This window comes from Tachysurus fulvidraco, chromosome 7 (genome assembly GCF_022655615.1).
Source record: "Tachysurus fulvidraco isolate hzauxx_2018 chromosome 7, HZAU_PFXX_2.0, whole genome shotgun sequence".
NCBI classification, from domain to species: domain Eukaryota; kingdom Metazoa; phylum Chordata; class Actinopteri; order Siluriformes; family Bagridae; genus Tachysurus; species Tachysurus fulvidraco.
In genome coordinates this window covers 5285672-5305671 of record NC_062524.1, presented here as the reverse complement: position 1 = coordinate 5305671, position 20000 = coordinate 5285672, and the positions used below count along the sequence as shown (strand labels likewise).

At 42.8% G+C, this 20000-nt stretch overlaps 2 protein-coding genes across 5 annotated transcripts in view; one reads left to right on the top strand and one right to left on the bottom strand.

The window, feature by feature from the left end:
• The window catches only part of dtnbp1b (dystrobrevin binding protein 1b), a 32635-nt gene extending 21932 nt beyond the window's left edge, over positions 1 to 10703 (top strand). The window contains exons 1-4 of one of the 3 annotated variants that reach the window (XM_027171554.2): positions 172 to 379; positions 2784 to 2942; positions 7403 to 7546; positions 8041 to 10703. In XM_027171554.2, the coding sequence (XP_027027355.1) occupies positions 358 to 379; positions 2784 to 2942; positions 7403 to 7546; positions 8041 to 8276 (561 nt within the window). In that variant the 5' untranslated portion in view covers positions 172 to 357 and the 3' untranslated portion in view covers positions 8277 to 10703. Of the gene's footprint in view, positions 1 to 171; positions 380 to 2783; positions 2943 to 7402; positions 7547 to 8040 lie in introns of those variants that run through there. The other 2 variants (XM_027171553.2, XM_027171552.2) reach the window with 2 other exon arrangements.
• A 1600-nt stretch (positions 10704 to 12303) lies between these two features.
• jarid2b (jumonji, AT rich interactive domain 2b) overlaps positions 12304 to 20000 on the bottom strand; it is a 106032-nt gene continuing 98335 nt past the window's right edge. The window contains exons 11-18 of one of the 2 annotated variants that reach the window (XM_047816379.1): positions 18885 to 18955; positions 18656 to 18770; positions 17453 to 17558; positions 16323 to 16505; positions 15103 to 15239; positions 14072 to 14249; positions 13505 to 13612; positions 12304 to 13015 (exon numbers count right to left, since the gene is read on the bottom strand). In XM_047816379.1, coding sequence (XP_047672335.1) covers positions 12839 to 13015; positions 13505 to 13612; positions 14072 to 14249; positions 15103 to 15239; positions 16323 to 16505; positions 17453 to 17558; positions 18656 to 18770; positions 18885 to 18955 — 1075 coding nt within the window. In that variant the 3' untranslated portion in view covers positions 12304 to 12838. The remainder of the gene's footprint in view (positions 13016 to 13504; positions 13613 to 14071; positions 14250 to 15102; positions 15240 to 16322; positions 16506 to 17452; positions 17559 to 18655; positions 18771 to 18884; positions 18956 to 20000) is intronic. The other variant, XM_047816380.1, reaches the window with a different exon arrangement.

The window sequence follows — 20000 nt, the reverse complement described above, 5'->3', positions numbered from 1 at the left end:
TAGTTTTTCCTGTAGGTGGTTCTTTCTGTATGAAAGTATCTTTTTTGTCCATCAGCTCACTTATTTCACCCTCGTACAGTGCAGGAAGTGCAGATCTATAGCCCACCCTGCATACGCCCACGCCCCCCCCCCCCCCCCACACACACACACAGAGGGTTTCGATGAAAACCACAATAGCGCTCTTCCACAGCAGAACAGATTGCAACCTTGCAGCTGGGAGAGCAGCACACACAGACCACACACATGCAGACACACACACACACACACGCACACACACACAGTAGATAGTCTGGATTCTCCCAAACACGCAACACCGACTGTGTAACGTGCTGATTCACACTGCATGACTACCCCAGGATGCATGTAGACACAGATACAGGTAATTTCTGTTCGAGTTTGTTTTTCTCGCCTTAATACAGAAGCTGAGAAGTCGTCAGTTGAGATAGTTACAGGAAGAGCAAGTGTTGATGTTAAACCGCCATGATATTTACATAGATGTGTATCTAATAATTCTGCTACTACTAATAAGTATGATAATGTGATTTGTTTACATGTTTATAGCTGCTAATATGTGTTTACGTGGTAACAGGTTGCACAACATTAAATGCAAATGTGACTTAATAAAAAGAACCATGTTGTACCGTGGCATACGATGCACCATGGTGCACTTTGAACCCTTTTTTGGATTTTATTATTATTTTTTTTTTTTGTGATATTATTTAGGACAGGCCTCAGTGCCGTGCAGTAATGGAACCACTGAGTTCCATTCAGGAGTCGTTTAAGAGTCGGTCAGAAGAACAGGGTTTAGAAGTCCTTCACAAATTGTTGAGTCATTCAAGAATCACTGATGAGTCATTCACGAATCACTGATGAGTCATTCACGAATCACTGATGAGTCATTCAAGAATTACTGATGAGTCATTCAAGAATTACTGATGAGTCATTCAAGACTCATTCACTAATGATTCGGAAGTCGTTCTAAAATCAGCCAGGAGTTGTTCTGGAATTGTTCAGGACTCGGGCAGAAGAACAGAAGTCCTTCATGAGTCATTCACAAGTTACTGAGGAGCATTCAAGAGTCATTCACATATTACTGATAAATCATTAATGACTTGTTCAAGAGTCATTCACTAAAGATTCAGGAGTTATTCTGCAATCAGTCAGCTTTTGTTCAGGAGTAATTCAGGAGTCAGCCAGAAGTTGTTCAGGAGTCATTCAGGAGTTGATCCATGGCTGTTCATGTGTTGCACAGGAGTGAGTCAGGAGTCCTTAATGACTCCTGACTCCTTGATGTCACTCAGGAATTGATTAGGAGATTGTCAGGAGTCATTCAGCTGTCTGTTTATAGTGCTTTTACCGAGGTTTGATATGATTGTTGTTACTCACAGTCTAACAACCTTGTTCAACCTTCTAAATAAAACGATCTATCTTTATTTCTGCAAATTTTGTCTTGTATTTCTGTCTTATGCTTCTACTGACACCAGAACATATAGCTAGGTTTGGTTAGGAAACAAACAACAAGTTTTACTACTTACAAACAAGTGGAGTATTTATTTATACAATCTATTGTATTATTTACTTTTACCTGCAATGTTTTTTGTTTTGTTTTTTAGCTGACAAATGGAAATCGATGTGTTTTTTTATATTTAAGTCTTGCTCTACTTTAGAAAGTGAGATTGTCTGTGATCTAATACAAAAACACACACACACACACACACACACACACACACACACACACACACACACACACACACACACACACACACACACACACAAACAATTACTCCAAATGACAATTTATATATACTCTTCCACCCACATGGAGAACAGTTCAACTGCTGATGTTTTATTTAAGGCACAAAACACACACACACACACACACACACACACACACACACACACACACACACACACACACACACACACACACACACACACGCACACACGCACACACGCACAGACAGGCTTTTTGGCGGACGGCCCCCTCGGGTCTGTCACGTATTAGAGCAGTCTCAGTAGCCCACACAGATGGAGAGAAGAGAGTAGAGCAGGAGGAGAGAGGAAAGTGAGATTAGAGGACAAAGGATGAGAGAATAAGGGTGTGTGTGTGTGTGTGTGTGTGTGTGTGTGTGTGTGTGTGTGTGTGTGTGTGTGTGTGTAGGCTGTGAATGAGGATACTCACTGTTCCCTGTCTGTACTGTTATTCAATTTTTTCTCCACAGTCCTCTCTGTTCTCTGACTGTAATCAGTGATGCTGAGATTTTTTTCAGTGTGTGTGTGTGTGTGTGTGTGTGTGTGTGTGTGTGTGTGTGTGTGTGTGTGTGTGAGTGTGTGATCTGTATGCATGCCTACAGGCTGTATTCACATGTCCAGCCTCTTACGCTGTCTTAGCCATTAGGGGGTATAAAGAATCAAACTGCCTCAGAGGCTCTGAACCTTCTCACGGCACAATGTGTTAATTAGAGGTTGTGTGTCTTAGAGATAATTGGAAGTGTGATGAACCCTAAAGATCCACTATTCTGTATGAAGGTAATTACTGAGTGCCTTTAACACTGTACGATTGTGTCCTTGCTCTCCAGCTGGTGCTGTGATCTATACCGGGATCTCATCACTGTTATATTATTCAGTACCGTATCAGTGTCTCATTATCTCTTTGCATTCAGATGTGTCACACACTTCACTTGGGTCCCATCATATGAAAATGAAAGTCGCTCTGGATAAGTGCAGGATACGTATGTGTTATTTTACCTCTGTGCTTTATTTTATGTTTCCTCCAATCACAGCGGAAGTGGACTCGGAGCACGCTCAGAAGGTTCCAGAGGCAGAGTCAGGACATCAACAGGTGAAGCTGAAAGACAGGCAGAAGTTCTTCGAGGAGGCATTTCAGCAAGACATGGAGCATTACCTGTCCACCAGCTACCTGCAGATCGCAGAAAGGAGAGGTGAACGAAACATTTAGAGGGAATGCAGTGAGGAAAAGGATTCACACACAAACACTAATTAGATTATACTGTAGACGTGCTGTACAGGGTTCGAACGTCACCACAAACTGTACTCTGTAAAAGCTTATTACATGTTTCATTCATCCCTACACTGACAGTCAAACGTTTGTGAATGTCATATTTATAGCTTTATAAACGACTTACTCTAAATAATTACACTAACGTGAGAAACTAAATCAAGGAATTGGTAAAACTGAATCAAGAAGCATTTACTATTAAATGTGTACCGAACTAAAAAATGGAAACATTCAGGAGATGGTCAGGAGTCATTCAGGAGTCAAGCCAGGAGTTAGTTAGTTCTCGCATACCACCCCGCTACTGCGATCCCTCCACTGGCTTCCGGTAGCTGCACGCTTCCGGTTCAAAACACTGATGCTGGCCTACAAAGCCAAAAATGGACCAGCCCCCTCTTACCTCAAAGCCCTCATCATTCCTCGCACTGCACCCCGTAACCTCCGATCTACCAGCACTGCTCGACTGGTTCCACCATCTCTCAGGGTAAGAGGCAAGTATACTACAAGACTCTTCTCTGTTCTGGCACCAAGGTGGTGGAATGAACTTCCCATAGAGGTCCGGACAGCCGAGTCACTGGCTATTTTCAAGCGGCGGTTGAAGACCTACTTATTCAGGAAACACTTCAACTAGCACTTCTTTCCTTATCTTTTGCATTTAAAAAAAAATAAAATAAATAAAATAAAATAAAAATAAAACCTTTGACACTTTTTCATTGTAACTTTGAACAAATGTTTTAAAATCATGGTATCTTAAGTATGTAACCTAGTGAACCAGCATTAATGTATTCAATGTTAGAGATTTAAGCACTTATGTACGTCGATCTGGATAAGGGCGTCTGCCAAATGCTGTAAATGTAAATGTAAATGTAGTTAGGATTTGTTCCAGAGTCGGACAGGAGTCGTTCACAAGTGAGTGCAGAGTCATTTAGGAGTCAAACAGGAGTTGTTCCAGAGTCTGTCAGGGATTATGTAGGAGTCAGTCAGGAGTCGTTTATCAGTCAGTCCAGAGTCATTTAGGAGTCAGGCGTTTTTCCAGACTCACTCAGGAGTTGTTCAGAAGTCAAACTGGAGTCATAAAGGAGTTGTTCAGAAGTCATTTAAGAGTCAGTCAGGAGTCATTCATAAGTTGCTCAGTAGGAAATACTGAGTTGGTCAGGATTCATTCGGCAGCTTGATGTTTATAATAATAACATTTATTATTTATTAATTTACTTAAGATTATAGTTTGTGCATGGAATGATGTTTATTTTTGGAGAAGAAGCATCAATCCATAAAAAAATATTTTAAAGACGTATTTTCTGTTTCCACCTCACGGCTCCACACGGGCCCAGACCGGGGGCATTTAGAGTCGCACTGAGAGTTAATATGTTCCACAAACATTTAGCTCTCCTCGATGCCTAATAAAATTGCGGTTCTGAATTTTTGTCGGTCTGTGGCAATAGTACTGATTAAACTGTACTAAAACTCCAGGGGTGCAAAATCTTCTGACTGGAAATGTAAATAATCCTAATACAGTGATGTCATGGTTTAAAAAACAATATAATCAATATTAACCTCTGTAATTTATGACTGACTTGTTATTGTGTTCAATACATTTCACAATATAATCAGAACAGATATCATGATCGTTTTCAGAGTACCCAGACGTTTGGGTGTGTAGAACTTCCCAGAGCGCTGTTACTGAGAATGGAGCTCAGCACCCCTTTATCCTGCACAACCCTTTATCCTGTCTTCAATGTCATTTCTTTGTCACTTGTGCACTTTTCCCTCCTGTTACTTGTGTGTAAGAGCGCAGCTGAACCGCTCAGTGCTGGAACACAAGGCATGGTGGACAGTGAGGGCTGAGAAAGGAGAAAATGCACAAAAACTGGATAATTAAATAACAGACAAACGCCATTTTGATCTTAGTAACTCATAACAACTTACTAACTCATTATTACTCATTATTAATTTAATATTCCTGAGATAATATCTAGAAATAATGATTGACGTTAAAATAATGAGATAAAAAATATGAAAGCTTCTTTTTTTAAACAAACAAACAAACAAACAAACAAACAAACAAATAAATAAATAAATAAATAAATAGGTTATGGGGTCATTCAAGAAATTATAAGAATGAAAAATACAGAAAAAAACAAGAGCAGGTGATGCTGAGATTTCACTTGGAACTTTAGCTGAGAAGTTTTCACGTCCTGGTGGACCTTAACACACGTAAATGTAATGTACTATAAGACATAAAGCCCAAAAAAGTGTCCCAGTTTATCATTATTATTAAATAATATCGTACTGGTGTTTATTTAAGTCCTTGAAACAAGTGATTGACTCTAATCACTAACACTGTAGCAGCTATAAACTCATACATGCTGATAACGGAGACTCTTTCCAAACACGCTAAATAAATAAATCAACAGTTACAACACAAAAGAATGAGTGCATTACAATACTGTAAAACTGCAGCAACCTCCTGACCAATCAGACGTGAAAATCCATATTATGTACTGCTTAAATAATTTAGTGGGGATGTGGAAGATGTGTTGGAGAACCAATCAGAAGCTTGCAAGGTTGAATCCTAGGTCCACCAAGATGTCACCACAGGGCCCCTGAGCAAGACCCCCAACCCCCGATTGCTCAGATGTATAAAATGAGATAAACTGTAAGGAGATCTGGATGTAAACAAATGTGTTCATAGCATGCTTAAATAAACAACTACATTTACATCATTTGGCAGACGCCCTTATTCAGAGCGACTTACATTATCTCATTTTTTTTATACAGCTGAGCAATTGAGGGTTAAGGGCCTTGCTCAGGGGCCCAAAAGTGGCAGCTTGGGGGATCTGGGATCGAACTCACAACCTTCTGATTGGTAGCCCAACACCTTAACCACTAGGCTACTACAGACTCTTCCGTTTTGAACGCACATATTAATGATTAATAAAAAAAAAAACGATAGGAACGGTCATATCGTATATTTATTTTCGGACTACTCGGAAGTCAGAAGAAAGCTTCTCTCAGCTGCTCCTCTGGTGCTGAGAAGCTTGTAGAAGTCGGTCGATGGTCATGCCTTGAAGTGGAGCACCTGCAGCTGCTCTTTAAAGCAGAATATCTCACGTTGTGGAGGAGCACACGTGTGTGAACGTAGCTAACACGTCCCTTCTCTCTTTCTCTCTGCTGTCCTTCCCCTCCTTCCTCCTGCTGCTGCCCTGATTTAACTCATCCCTGAGGTATGCAGCTCTGTGCTGTCCCTGCCGCCGTCTCCGTCACACACACACACACACACACACACACACACACACACACACACACACACACACGATGTGATGTCTGTACTAACAGCATGTACCTGACTTTGTTGTAATGTTAACACACACACACTCACACTCACCAAATATTACTCACTATATTACTACGTCACACACACACGTGGTGCTCAATTTCAAGCTAAACACAAAGCTAGGTTTATTTTCCAGGCTCATTTTTCCTGGTATCCTAAAACACTGCTCACAGAAGTGGTGCTAATGTTTATCTTTCAGGGTACAAACACATCTCATTGTGTTAAAACTCATTTCCTTCAGACATTAAGGACCACACTGTCCATCTCTGAGCCTCTATTAGGTTTGTATGGTGAGGAAACCTTTTTAACCAAGAGCTGAAGTCTGTCGCTTGCACAGAAAAGTACAAAAAATAATTTTTCCAACTAAATATACAAATTGTAACAATGGTGTTCATTGGCTATATTGCTGTTACAGGAGTCATGATCTCTACATGGTTCATCGTAAGTTGCTGCTTATATAAAAACAATATTTAAAAAAGCACATGTTAGATGTTATGCTTTGGGAGTTTTATGTTATTTACCTGTTTGGCTCTTTTACAAAAAAAAAGATTGAACAGAAATCCCCGGAGTGACTCATGATTCTCACCAGGAGTCCACCATCTTTGTTTAAGAGTTGTATTTACAATGACCAACCTGTAGGGGGCGAGTAACTGTGTTTTACTGTAACATCTACAGGAAAGGCTAGCATGCAAGTTAAAAATAAAAACTCATGTCTAATCATATTAAAATGACTTTTAAATACATCTGGAAATGGACCAATGGGACATTATCAATCGGTTGAAAGAAACAAATGATTTTCTGGCTGTGAGTCTGATCTAAATTCAGTCAGGACTCTGTTGGAGTTCAGTGTAAGACGTGTGTTTTTCCCGCTGTTAATAATCCCTAGCAGGCTAGAGAATAAACTACATCCTCTATTCTAGATGAATAGAAAAAACGTAACACTGCAGGAACAAAAAGCCTCCTTCTGGGTGTAGTTGCTGTAGTGTCATGGTGGGATAGTTTAAATACAAGAAGAGGAAGTGATGATGTTTACACTTCCTGTGGTTTGACAGAGCCAATAGGAAGCATGTCTTCCATGGAGGTAAACGTGGACATGCTCGAGCAGATGGACCTGATGGACATGTCTGACCACGAGGCCCTGGATGTCTTCCTCAACTCGGGAGCAGAGGACAACAGCGTGGCTTCACCCATGATGGGTAAAAACACACACACACACACACACACACACACACACACACACACACACACACACACACACACACACACACACACTCACACACACACGGACTGTAGCGAGTTTATGATTCCAATCCTTAAATAAAATCTCATGAAATTAATCTTATTTTGCGATCAGCTGATTTTTCTGTGGAGCAGTTGGAGCAGAACCCAGATGTTTGTGATGGATGGTCACTCTGGTTCTTCAGACATTCCCTACTAACGTTCCTGACGTTAATCATTCACAGCCTCTAAATCAGAGCTGACATTTACAGTGTTCCGGGAAGATCCGACTCCTGGGAAGAAAGGAGGGGAGGAGAGGAGGGGAGATTAGAGGAGGCATGGACAGGCTTTCCAATTAGTCCTAATTACATTAAAGGATTATCAGAAGAGCTTATGGCCTCTAGAGACAGAAAATGACTCCTGTCCTTCCTGAAAGACCTTTTAATCTGTTTTTCTCTTTTTTTTTTTTCAGACCCGGACGTGGAGTCTTTCGGATCCGAGATCACCCTGCAGGTCCCGACACAGGCCGAACTGAGGCACAAACTCGCCTCGCTTTCTTCCACTTGCACCGACTCGGCCAGCCAGGACACCCAGGAAGAGGACGATGAGGACGAGAGGGGCGGAGTCAGGGACGAGAGGGAGAAGATCCCACAAGCAGGACGAGATCAGTCGTCCAAGAACTGTGCGAATCGTGACTCGTCCACATAGATGAACGGATTTTTAAAACTGTGCTCCACCCTCAGAGTGTGTGTGTGTGTGTGTGTGTGTGTGTGTGTCTTGTGGTATTTTATGATCTCATGAGGTTTTGTATTGTACAGAAATCCCCTGGTATGTGCCATGCAGCATTTATCTGATCCTCTTATTATATTATATTATATTATCTCCCATTCCGGCTGATGAGTCCATATAAAGCAGCGCCACCTGCGCTGTCAGTCTGATTTTCATGATTCATGTTCATTATTAAAAAAAAGAAAAGCTGGACTAAACCGGAGCCGAAGCGATCTAGTGTCCTGTGTGAAATCGCCCAAGGCACTGAACTGCACCTTTAAACGATCCTGCTGTGAAAATGTTGAGGTTGAGTTTGGAGTTAAATGTGTGAAATCTGTTGTTTTTTTGTTTTTTTAAATGGTGCTTCTTTAAGCAGGGTTCATGAAGCAAAGCTAAATCCAGGTCCATGATTCTCTTATTTGGTCTCAGTGGTGGAAATCCTATCCTGTCCTCATCGTGGTGGTTCAACGGTTAACAATTTTTCCCCTCACAGCTCCAGGGTTGCAGGTTGTTTCCCATCTCTGCCCTGAGTGTGTGAGGTTCTCCCACTGCTTTGTGGGTTTCCTCCAGGATCTCTGGTTTCTTCTCCCAGTCCAAAGCAAAGTCGTGTAGGTTCTAAATTGTTTGTAGAGTGTGTGAAAGATTAAGTCCTACAGTATGAGGTTTTGCCACTGTATCCCTGAGTCTCCTGAGATAGACTCCAGGTTCCCCACAAGCTTGTGCAGGAGAAGTTCTACAGATTATCGATAGATGGATGGATGGATGGATGGATGGATGGATGATTTATTATTAAGGTTCTTACTTTATAGTTATTACTCCCTTAATATTGTTGAATCCCAACCTCTAAACCTAGTGAACCTATAAACATGAACATGTACCTAATTATCCTGTGACGGAGGATTAAAAACACTCTCGCACCGTGACGTTACTGTGCGTTCGCTTGAAGAACGAGACGGAAGATAAGCGCCTGCGGTCAGCAGAACCGATCAGCACACAGAGTCGGACATAAGACGCGTCTCATTCCGTACGCCACGGTTCGAAACAGCTCGCGTCGTTCTAGTAGAAAGTCGTTTTTTTTGTCGAAACTTGTTTTGAAGGCAAACAACAAACCTCAGATTATGAACACAACTAATAATCATTTCCATCTCAACTGATATAATAAATTTCTACGTTATATGAGCATAAATATGTGCACCCCAGACCATGGCACCCATATATGGATAGTCTCCAAAACACGATCAACACAACGATGGAAGCACACAGTTGTATAGAACATCTGCATTCTGTAGATTAATGATTTCTCTTCACTGGAACTAAAAGGTTTAAACTGTTCCAGCGCAACAAAGCTCCCGAGATCCGTGATGAAGCAGTGTGTGTGTGTGTGTGTGTGTCCCCCAACCACACACACTGCTCGTGAAGATACAGTACAAAATGATCATTAAAAAGCGTGTAGTAAGAACACAATCTCATCCACCGTGTCGGTATCGGTCATGTGACGATGTCGATCACACAGACAGCCGCTTGTTTCATGTTTAAAGCTTGTGAACAATTTAACTAAATATTTTTGATTCTGAAAGACCTTCCGCTCCAGTCCTGTTGCATTATGGGATAGCACAGTGTGTACTGGGTTCCATACGGCAGAACCTCGGCTGGATATTTCTCACCAACTGATTTATAAAATATTGAGGATTCACCTGCTGTCTAGTAGGACATGTTAAGCTCTGACTCAACACATATACATGTTATGGCATTTAGCAGACACCCTTATCCAGAGTGACTTACAACTGAGCAACTGAGGGTTAAGGGCCTTGCTCAGGGGCCCAGCATTGGCAGGGGTTCGAACACATGACCTTCCGATCAGTAGCCCAACACCTTAACCACTGAGTTACCACATCCCAACACCACTGGGAGGAAGAACAGATTAATAAAACTGCAACATTTAAACTCCAACCCACTCCAGGACTCGGGGAGACGAACATTATAATATTCCACAGACAAACCGAAAACTGTCCATAAGTTTTTATTAAACCTTGAGTACAAACTTGAAAATTTAAAAATAATAAAATAAAAATAATAAAAATGGCATTATAACAAACATTTAATCTTCCCGTGTGTGTAAAAGGCCGAGACGCAGTGCGAATAAATTAACTTTGCCAGACGCTGAGCAAATCTGTCACACAACCTTTCACCAAAAAATAAACTAAAACAAACAAACAAACAGCAAAACGTGAATAAAATACATAGTAAGGCCATAAAAACTCGACAACCATGTTTTTTTATTCCTGTTGAAAAAAAAAAAAAAAACCTGACTTGGTTTTCATTAAATAGTCCTAAAACAGTTCAGTCTTCTGGAACAGACGACAACCATCAAACTGGGTTATAGGTTTTTTCCCCTTGACGGTCACCACTGACGAGCTCAGTGCAACATGAGTAGCTACTACATTGTGGAATTTTCAGTAATGAAAATGTAAAAACCTTTTTTTTTTTTGTTTGTTTGTTTAGGTAAAAAAATTGTCTAATTTTTCTTTAAAAAAAGTAAAGCTAGAAAATAAAACCAAGAGACCTGGGGTGGGGGGAGGGGGGAGGAGGAGGAGGGGCATCGCTACTCCATATCTTATTATCAGTGATATTAAGCAGCACTTCAGATTTTCTCTACGATGCCAGAGGAACCCTGTACACATCACACACACATCACACATCTCTCACACACACCCATACCACACACACCCACCTCTCACACACACACATAACACACACCCACACACATCACACACACATCACACACACAGACACATCACACCCACCACACACACACTTCTCACACACAGACACCACACACACACACACATAACACACACCCACACACACATCACACACCACACCCACCACACACACACCTCTCACACACAGACACCACACACACACACACCCCCATACCACACACACCCACCTCTCACACACACACATAACATACACACATCACACACACACACACACACACCTCTCACACACAGACACCACACATCACACCCACCACACACACCTCTCACACATCACACACACACACACACACACACACACACACACACACAGACACCACACATCACACACACACAGACACCACACACACACACCCATACCACACACACACACCCATACCACACACACACACCCATACCACACACACACACCTCTCTCACACACAGACACACATCACAGACACACACCAGATGAAGAAACGGAAAGGTAAGGCTGTTTCTTCATGACATGCTTTTCATCTTGGTTCCACTTCCTGGCACCTCCACGCAGAGTCTCAAGTATTTTAAACACACATTTACAGGATTATGTACAAAAAAACCAACAACAACAACAAAGTCCTCGATTGGATCCTTTGAGAAATCAGTCATGAGAAAAATTAGAGGGAAAAACCAAACAAAACAAACAGAACAAACTATTTCACATTATGCACCCTCTAGCTAGTGGCTCTACTGGAGATCATCCAAAATGAAGTGGAAAAAAAAAATAGTCACAAATATTAATAATAAAATAACAATAATAATAATAATTAGAATAATAATAATAATAAAATAATAATAACAACAATAATATTTAATGTTAACTGGTACAGATGAGTTGAGAAGTGTGGAATGTTAACACGATTGCACATGTTGAAGCCGAAAGCCTCTGAAGGCAGATAGCACTCCTTTTCATTTACGTTTGTTGTGTGTTGATGTAAAAAAAAATAAAAAATAAAATAAAATCAAAAAATGAATAAAGTAAAAAGAAACTAAAACAGCACCAAAGAATCAGAACGAGCTCCTCGGCTGAAGATCAGGCACAGTTAAGGAGTTGCTAGTGTCAGCGCAGGAGCTCGTCACGTCTCCACCCGTCCCATTAAAACCGTCGAGAACACAAAAGAGAGTCTCGCTTTCAAGTGTTACCTCGCCTCGCAACTAACTCTGAGGTCAAACTTGTTCGTTTAAAAAAAAAATGGGGTAGAAATTTAAAAAAAGGAGCGGTCCGGGCCGAGCGTACGGCCGGACGAGTCTCTGGAATCTTGACACAAAAAAATTCAAAGCAATAAAGAAGAAGAAGAAGAAGAGCACCGACGTGTCTCGATTCACAGTTCAGGCTGAGTGTGTATGCAGTCGACAGGGCTGAGGAGAGGAGGGGGAGGGGTCAAGAGGATGACGTGTGTGTGTCTGTCTGTCCGTCTGTCTCGTTCGCTCGCTCGATCAGACCAGGGAGCACGCCGCTTAATGCTAACTCAAAAGAAAGAAAGAAAAAAAAAAAAAACAACCTTCTTTCGCTCTAGTGCAAAAAAGGCAGCTCGCTCGCACATGGCAAGTTTCGCCGTAATGTAGGAGGCAGAAGATCCGTGTCAGAGAGAGAGAGAGGGGGGGGGGGTGTGTGTGTGATTGGTTAAAGGCAGAACTCAGGAGAGCTTAGAGTAGGAGGTTTCCCTCTCTTTCTACTTCTCCCCCCCCCCCTCTCTCTCTCTCTCATGAGATGGCGACGGTGGTGTTTTTTCCCAGGCGGGTGAGAGTCCGCTCTAAGGAGGCGCTCTTCCTCGGGCGGCGTTTGCTCGGGGTTTTGCTGGGACTGGAACCGTTACAGCTTTCTGCTGAGCTGCTCGTGGCTTTACAGCACACCAGGCTCACCAAACTGTTGATCTGCTCCTGGAGGAAGATGAGGAGAAAACACAGGATGTAAGAACGAGAACAAGAGAGAAAATCACCATCATCATCATCACCATCATCATCAGCACTGCTTTAATCTATGGCAGCTTGATTCCTTGATTTGAAAAAAAAAAAATAAATAAATATAAAAGATAATTGCGACTTTAAACCTCAGGATTGCAGAATGGGTTGTGACGTAGACGCAACAAACCAGATGAGGCAGAAGTGGCAGATTTTATACACCAACAGCTTCGTTTACATTTACAGCATTTGGCAGCATTTGGCTTCAGGCATCAGAACGTCAACATGACTAGCGGCGGAAAAGACACGAGTGACGTCTCGGTTCCAGTTCCGTTACGTAACCGATACGCTGAAGTCAAAAGGACACGCAACCGGAGCGAACGCAACACATGACGATCAGCAAACCCGGCACATCAGTGCCCCCTGCAGGCTCACACTGTGTTTACAGGGATGACTGGTGAGCTTTACCTCGTCGTAGCGGTACATGAGCTTCAGTCCACGGCAGGATTTATGTTTCTCCACATGGCGCAGCGCACACTCCAGACAAAACACCACGTTCTCGCTCTCCTGCACCACCTGAAACACAGCCGGCTTTCAGTCCTCACTTTTCCTTCTACACGAAGCACGACATATAAATAATAATAATAATAATAATAATAATAATAATAATAATAATAATAATAATAATAACGCTTTAATAACTTTACACTATACAGCTGAACATTTACAGAAATATCCATCATCCAAATCTGGAGATTTCTCCGTTTTCCACTGACCGTAATATATTTTGTTTTAATATCTTATAGTTTATTATTATAACATATAGAATATATTTATACACTATTATATATATATATAAATAATGAGGTTTTTTTCATGTTTAGAACATTTAAAACCTTTTAAACATGAGTATAGCTTCCATTAAACAATTTTTTTTTACGCTCATATGCAGGATGTGTTTGTTGTTCTAAGTGTGTGTGTGTGTGTGTGTGTGTGTGTGTGTGTGTGTGTGTGTGTGTGTGTGTGTGGTCTCACCATAGACAGGTAACAGAGGTGCTGGCACATTTGGCACCGTCTCTCGGACGTCTCGAGCACCGGCCACTTGCGTGGTTTCTTCCTGTTGTCTGCGTAGCCGTTATCGTGAGCGCCGTAACGAGCAGAGGAGAGCAGACCGGCCTCGTAGAGCTCCTTCCTCTGCCTTATCTCTATGTTCCTGCAATCAACAACACACACACACACACACACACACACACACACACACACACACACACATCAGTCCTCCTCTAAACAAGCGTATAACATTTAAAGAAGCAAAAACAGGAACTCTTCAACTCTGTCAGTAGAGGATGTGTAATAAACGCTAGCTTTAACCTTTTAAATAAACTGTATTAATGGGGGGGGAAGGGGGGCACGGTGGCTTAGTGGTTAGCACGTTTGCCTCACACCTCCAGGGTTGGGGGTTCGATTCCCGCCTCTGCCTTGTGTGTGTGGAGTTTGCATGTTCTCCCCGTGCCTCGGGGGTTTCCTCCGGGTACTCCGGTTTCCTCCCCCGGTCCAAAGACATGCATGGTAGGTTGATTGGCATCTCTGGAAAAATTGTCCGTAGTGTGTGTGTGTGTGTGAGTGAATGAGAGTGTGTGTGTGCCCTGTGATGGGTTGGCACTCCGTCCAGGGTGTATCCTGTCTCGATGCCCAAAGACGCCTGAGATAGACACAGGCTCCCCGTGACCCGAGAAGTTCGGATAAGAATGAAATGAATGGATGTATTAATAAACCAATTCATTACATTACATTTTCTCTCTATAAAATCTCTCACTTTTTATCCCCTCCCATCACCCATCACCTCCCTCTCGTTTCCCATCTTCACTGCTTGCACTACAGACTTCTCACATCCAGCACTGCACACTGCTTTTAACCTCCTGACCAATCAGATTGCAAGTTAAAAAGCAATTAGGCCAATTACATTTCCGCCAAGCCGCGCTGACACGACGTCCGTTGTTAAGTGTTTTACACATAAAGCGAACTGAAGCGAATTGGGGAGGAATGAACCTGTGTGAGGAGCTGACCTGAGATCTTTGAGAAGAGAGGAGATTGTACTGAGCAGAAGTGCGTTCTCTCGCTTGGCCTCGGCCGTGGCGATCTGGTACAGCAGCTTCTCCATGGAGAAGGGTTTAGCGATGCGTCTGCATTTCAGATCCTGATCCAGCGGAGAAAAACACACACACCACACACACACACACACACACACACACACACACACACACACACACACAAAGACACACACACACAAAGACACACACACAAAGACACAGACAAACAAAGACACACACACACACACACAAAGACACACACACAAAGACACAAAGACACACACACAAAGACACACACACACACGTACAAAGACACAAAGACACACACACAAAGACACACACACACACACACACACACACACACACACACACACACACACACACACAAAGACACACACACACACACAAAGACACACACACACACACACAGACACACACACAAAGACACACACACACACACACAAAGACACACACACAAAGACACACACACAAAGACACACACACAAAGACACACACACAAAGACACACACACACACACACAAAGACACACACACACACACACACAAAGACACACACACACACACACAAAGACACACACACACACACAAAGACACACACACAAAGACACACACACAAAGACACACACACACACACACCCAAAGACACACACACACACACACCCAAAGACACACACACACACACACACAAAGACACACACACACACACACACACAAAGACACACACACACACACACAAAGACACACACACACACACACACACAAAGACACACACACACACACACACACACAAAGACACACACACACACACACACACACAAAGACACACACACACACACACACACAAAGACACACACACACACACACACACAAAGACACACACACACACACACACACACACACACAAAGACACACACACACACACACAAAGACACACACACACACACACAAAGACACACACACACACACACACACACACAAAGACACACACACACACACAAAGACACACACACACACAAAGACACACACACACACAAAGACACACACACACACACACAAAGACACACACACACACACAAAGACACACACACACAGTGAATATCCAGACTGTGGGTGACTCTGTTATTGTAACCAATCTGACCAGCAGGTGGCAGCAGATGGCAGAGTAAAGTGTCTCACCTTGGCAGCCTCGTAGCCCTGGTTCATCCAATGCGGCGTGGCGAAGTGCACCGTCTCTGACACGCTGTAACCACAACACACCCTGGAAACAAACGTGCCGGGAAAAACCACCACAAACTGTCCGCTCTGCTGCACCGTGCGGTGAACTTTAATCCCCTCACGACTCAGAACCTCAGGGGAGATCTTACACACAAACACACACACAAACACACACACACACACAACACACACAAATTAGCATTTCTGGCTGTTGGTGTTGAAACATTATTACTGGTGTGTGTTTTTGTTGTTTTGCCGTATGGTATATTATTAATTATCATCACAATAACTGAATCCTTCTGTACTACATATTAATATTACAGTTTGGCTCGTCACGGTTTGTTTAAAGGCACCGAGAGTTAATATGTTCATGTGGATTTATTTATAACAGTCCGTCCACACGAGCAGCTGAATCATTTATCAGCTAACAAACAACTGAATAATACGTCAAGGGTTAATAAGGTTCAGTAATGTGTTCGTGGCATTAGTATTAAAGTTTGGGCAGTGTATATTGTTTAAGAACAACACAGCACACACACACACACACACACACACACTGGATATGTGTGTGTGTGTTACTGCTTTAACCACGAGATTGTTTCGGTCAGTGGAGATGGTGCTCGTTAGTATCAGTGTTTATTATAAAATTAAATCTATTATTAAATCTGTACTCTGTAGAAAACCTCACTTGTTTATTAATGTTTGTTTTGCTACTGGTTTATTGAAGGGGTCAATATTATGGGATGGTGTAGACTGAGATTTAAGGCACAGATGCGAGTGTATGTGTGGGTGTGTACAGTGTACTTGGAGATGTGTGTGTGTGTGTGTGCGTGTGTGAGTGAGAGAGAGAGAGAGAGAGAGAGAGAGAGAGAGAGAGAGAGAGAGAGAGAGAGAGAGAGAGATATCAGAGAGCTTGGAACAAAACAAAGATAGAAAATTGAGTATTCATGAGTTTCTCTGAAACTTATAGCCTTTGTGTGTGTAGTTGCTATTATTAAATAGTGTGTGTGTATATATGTATGTATGTATGTATGTATGTATGTGTGTGTGTGTGTGTGTGTGTGTGTGTGTGTGTGTGAGATTTTCCCTACCATTACGTTCTTCTCCAGCATCTCGAGTCCCGGTGTGCCGTTGGCCTGCAGCAGCGTGTGCACTACTTTATCAAGCTTAGCCTTCTCCTCAGCAGGAATTGAATACCTGAAGAGCACAGTGAGAAACTCTAGGTCAGCTGTGTGTGTGTGTGTGTGTGTGTGTGTGTGTGTGTGTGTGTGTGTGTCACTAGAGAAAAGGAACACACCTGTGCTAGCTGTGTGCAACCATAGCAACTGGCTTTTTCTTTCTTTCTTTTTTTTATTTGATGAGTCAGCACACACACACACACACACACACACACACACACACACACACACACACACACACACACACACACACAGTCTCAGAGGAGCAGCACATGCTGTGATCAGTTATGCTTTCCCACAGAGTCCTGCTTCCTCTCGAGTTCCTCAGCATGGCTCTCTGTCTATAATACATGATCCACTACACAGCTGCAACACTGAACCCTTCACCAGATCCTGAACACTACTACAACTTAACATCGGATACACCACACCGTTTCAACTTCGAATGCTAATTAACGGTGTGTGTTACTGGTTTCTTTTAGGACTTTGATCCGAACACTGATGATAGTTCATATTAGTTCCCTATGTGTTTATACAGTGTGTGTGTGTGTGCGTGTGTGTGTGTGTGTGTGTACACATATAACAAATAAGGTTGTGTAAGTTCTGTATATGAAACACCTCGACCAGATCCAGTGATGGAAAACCGTCTTGCAGTATTAATATCGAGTGGGTTTTATATCCTTGTACTTTCAAAAATGAAAACATTAAAAGAAATTTTAAAAGTGCTTTTCTCCAAAAAAACAAAACAAAACAAAAAAAAAGTATTAGTAAAAGTACTTTGTAAAATTCCCACTTAAGGAAAAAAGTGCTGTATGATCTAAAATCTTGTGCATTATGTCACTTCAATCTGTAAAGATTCTGTATAGTTTCCTTTGATTAAAGCTTCTGTTTGTGATCTTTCTGGCCCAGAAATGAGCTTAAAAAAAAAAAAAAAAAAGAAAATTAATTGATCAGAATTTCAGCTGGCTCAGTGGTGGCGTTTAGGGAAGAGGAAGGACCGTGAGGATTTGAACTGGAATTCGGCTCGCTCCACACGCCACGCGGCTATAAAAATGACACACCGCCCCTTTAATGAATCATAGCTAGATATTTTTCCCCTGAATTGCAAAAACTTACCAAATACAGTCAGCACCAGTGTGTAAATAATCGATGTATGGAAGGCGGTTTTGGTCTCGTGACCAGCATGAGGTAGAAAAGACCATGCCAATGTTTAGCCAGGGAACAGTCACGCCTGTGTGAGAGAGAGAGAGAGAGAGAGAGAGAGGGAGGGAGGGGGAGTTGATATAAATAGTCTGTGGTGTGAACCTCTTGTTTCTGTGGCATGTAGCAGCAGGTGGAGACTCACCGGGCACGGCACCGAGGTGACGCAGGATGGAGCCGGAGTTGTGAGGGAGGACAGTGAGGTTCCATCCGTGTCTAAATAAAAAGAGGAGGAAAAAGTCAGAGGTGATGAAACATACTAATCCACTGCACAGTCAACATCTGTCTTCTGCTGTGACACTGTCACTCTGTCTATGTCTCACAACGTCAATGTGCCTCTCACAGACAGAGAGAGACAGTCCGAGCTAGTCAGTCTCTTTCTCACTCTGAGAGACTGATGGAGAGAGAGACACAGACCTCAGTCTGTCACTCACTGTTTCACAGTCTCTCTCCCTCAGTCTGTCCGTCTCTCTGTCTCACAGTCTCTCTCCCTCAGTCTGTCACTCTCTGTCTCACAGTCTCTCTCCCTCAGTCTGTCTGTCACTCTGTCTCACAGACTCTCTCCCTCAGTCTGTCTGTCTCTCTGTCTCACAGTCTCTCTCCCTCAGTCTGTCACTCTCTGTCTCACAGTCTCTCTCCCTCAGTCTGTCACTCTGTCTCACAGTCTCTCTCCCTCAGTCTGTCTGTCACTCTGTCTCACAGACTCTCTCCCTCAGTCTGTCTGTCTCTCTGTCTCACAGTCTCTCTCCCTCAGTCTGTCTGTCTCTCTGTCTCACAGTCTCTCTCCCTCAGTCTGTCACTCTCTCTCCCTCAGTCTGTCTGTCTGTCTCTCTGTCTGTCACTCTCTCTCCCTCAGTCTGTCTGTCTCTCTGTCTCACAGTCTCTCTCCCTCAGTCTGTCACTCTCTGTCTCACAGTCTCTCTCCCTCAGTCTGTCTGTCACTCTGTCTCACAGACTCTCTCCCTCAGTCTGTCTGTCTCTCTGTCTCACAGTCTCTCTCCCTCAGTCTGTCACTCTCTGTCTCACAGTCTCTCTCCCTCAGTCTGTCACTCTCTCTCCCTCAGTCTGTCTGTCTCTCTGTCTCACAGTCTCTCTCCCTCTGTCTGTCTCTCTGTCTCACAGTCTCTCTCCCTCAGTCTGTCTGTCTCTCTGTCTCACAGACTCTCTCCCTCAGTCTGTCTGTCTCTCTGTCTCACAGACTCTCTCTCTCAGTCTGTCTGTCTCTCTGTCTCACAGACTCTCTCTCTCAGTCTGTCTGTCT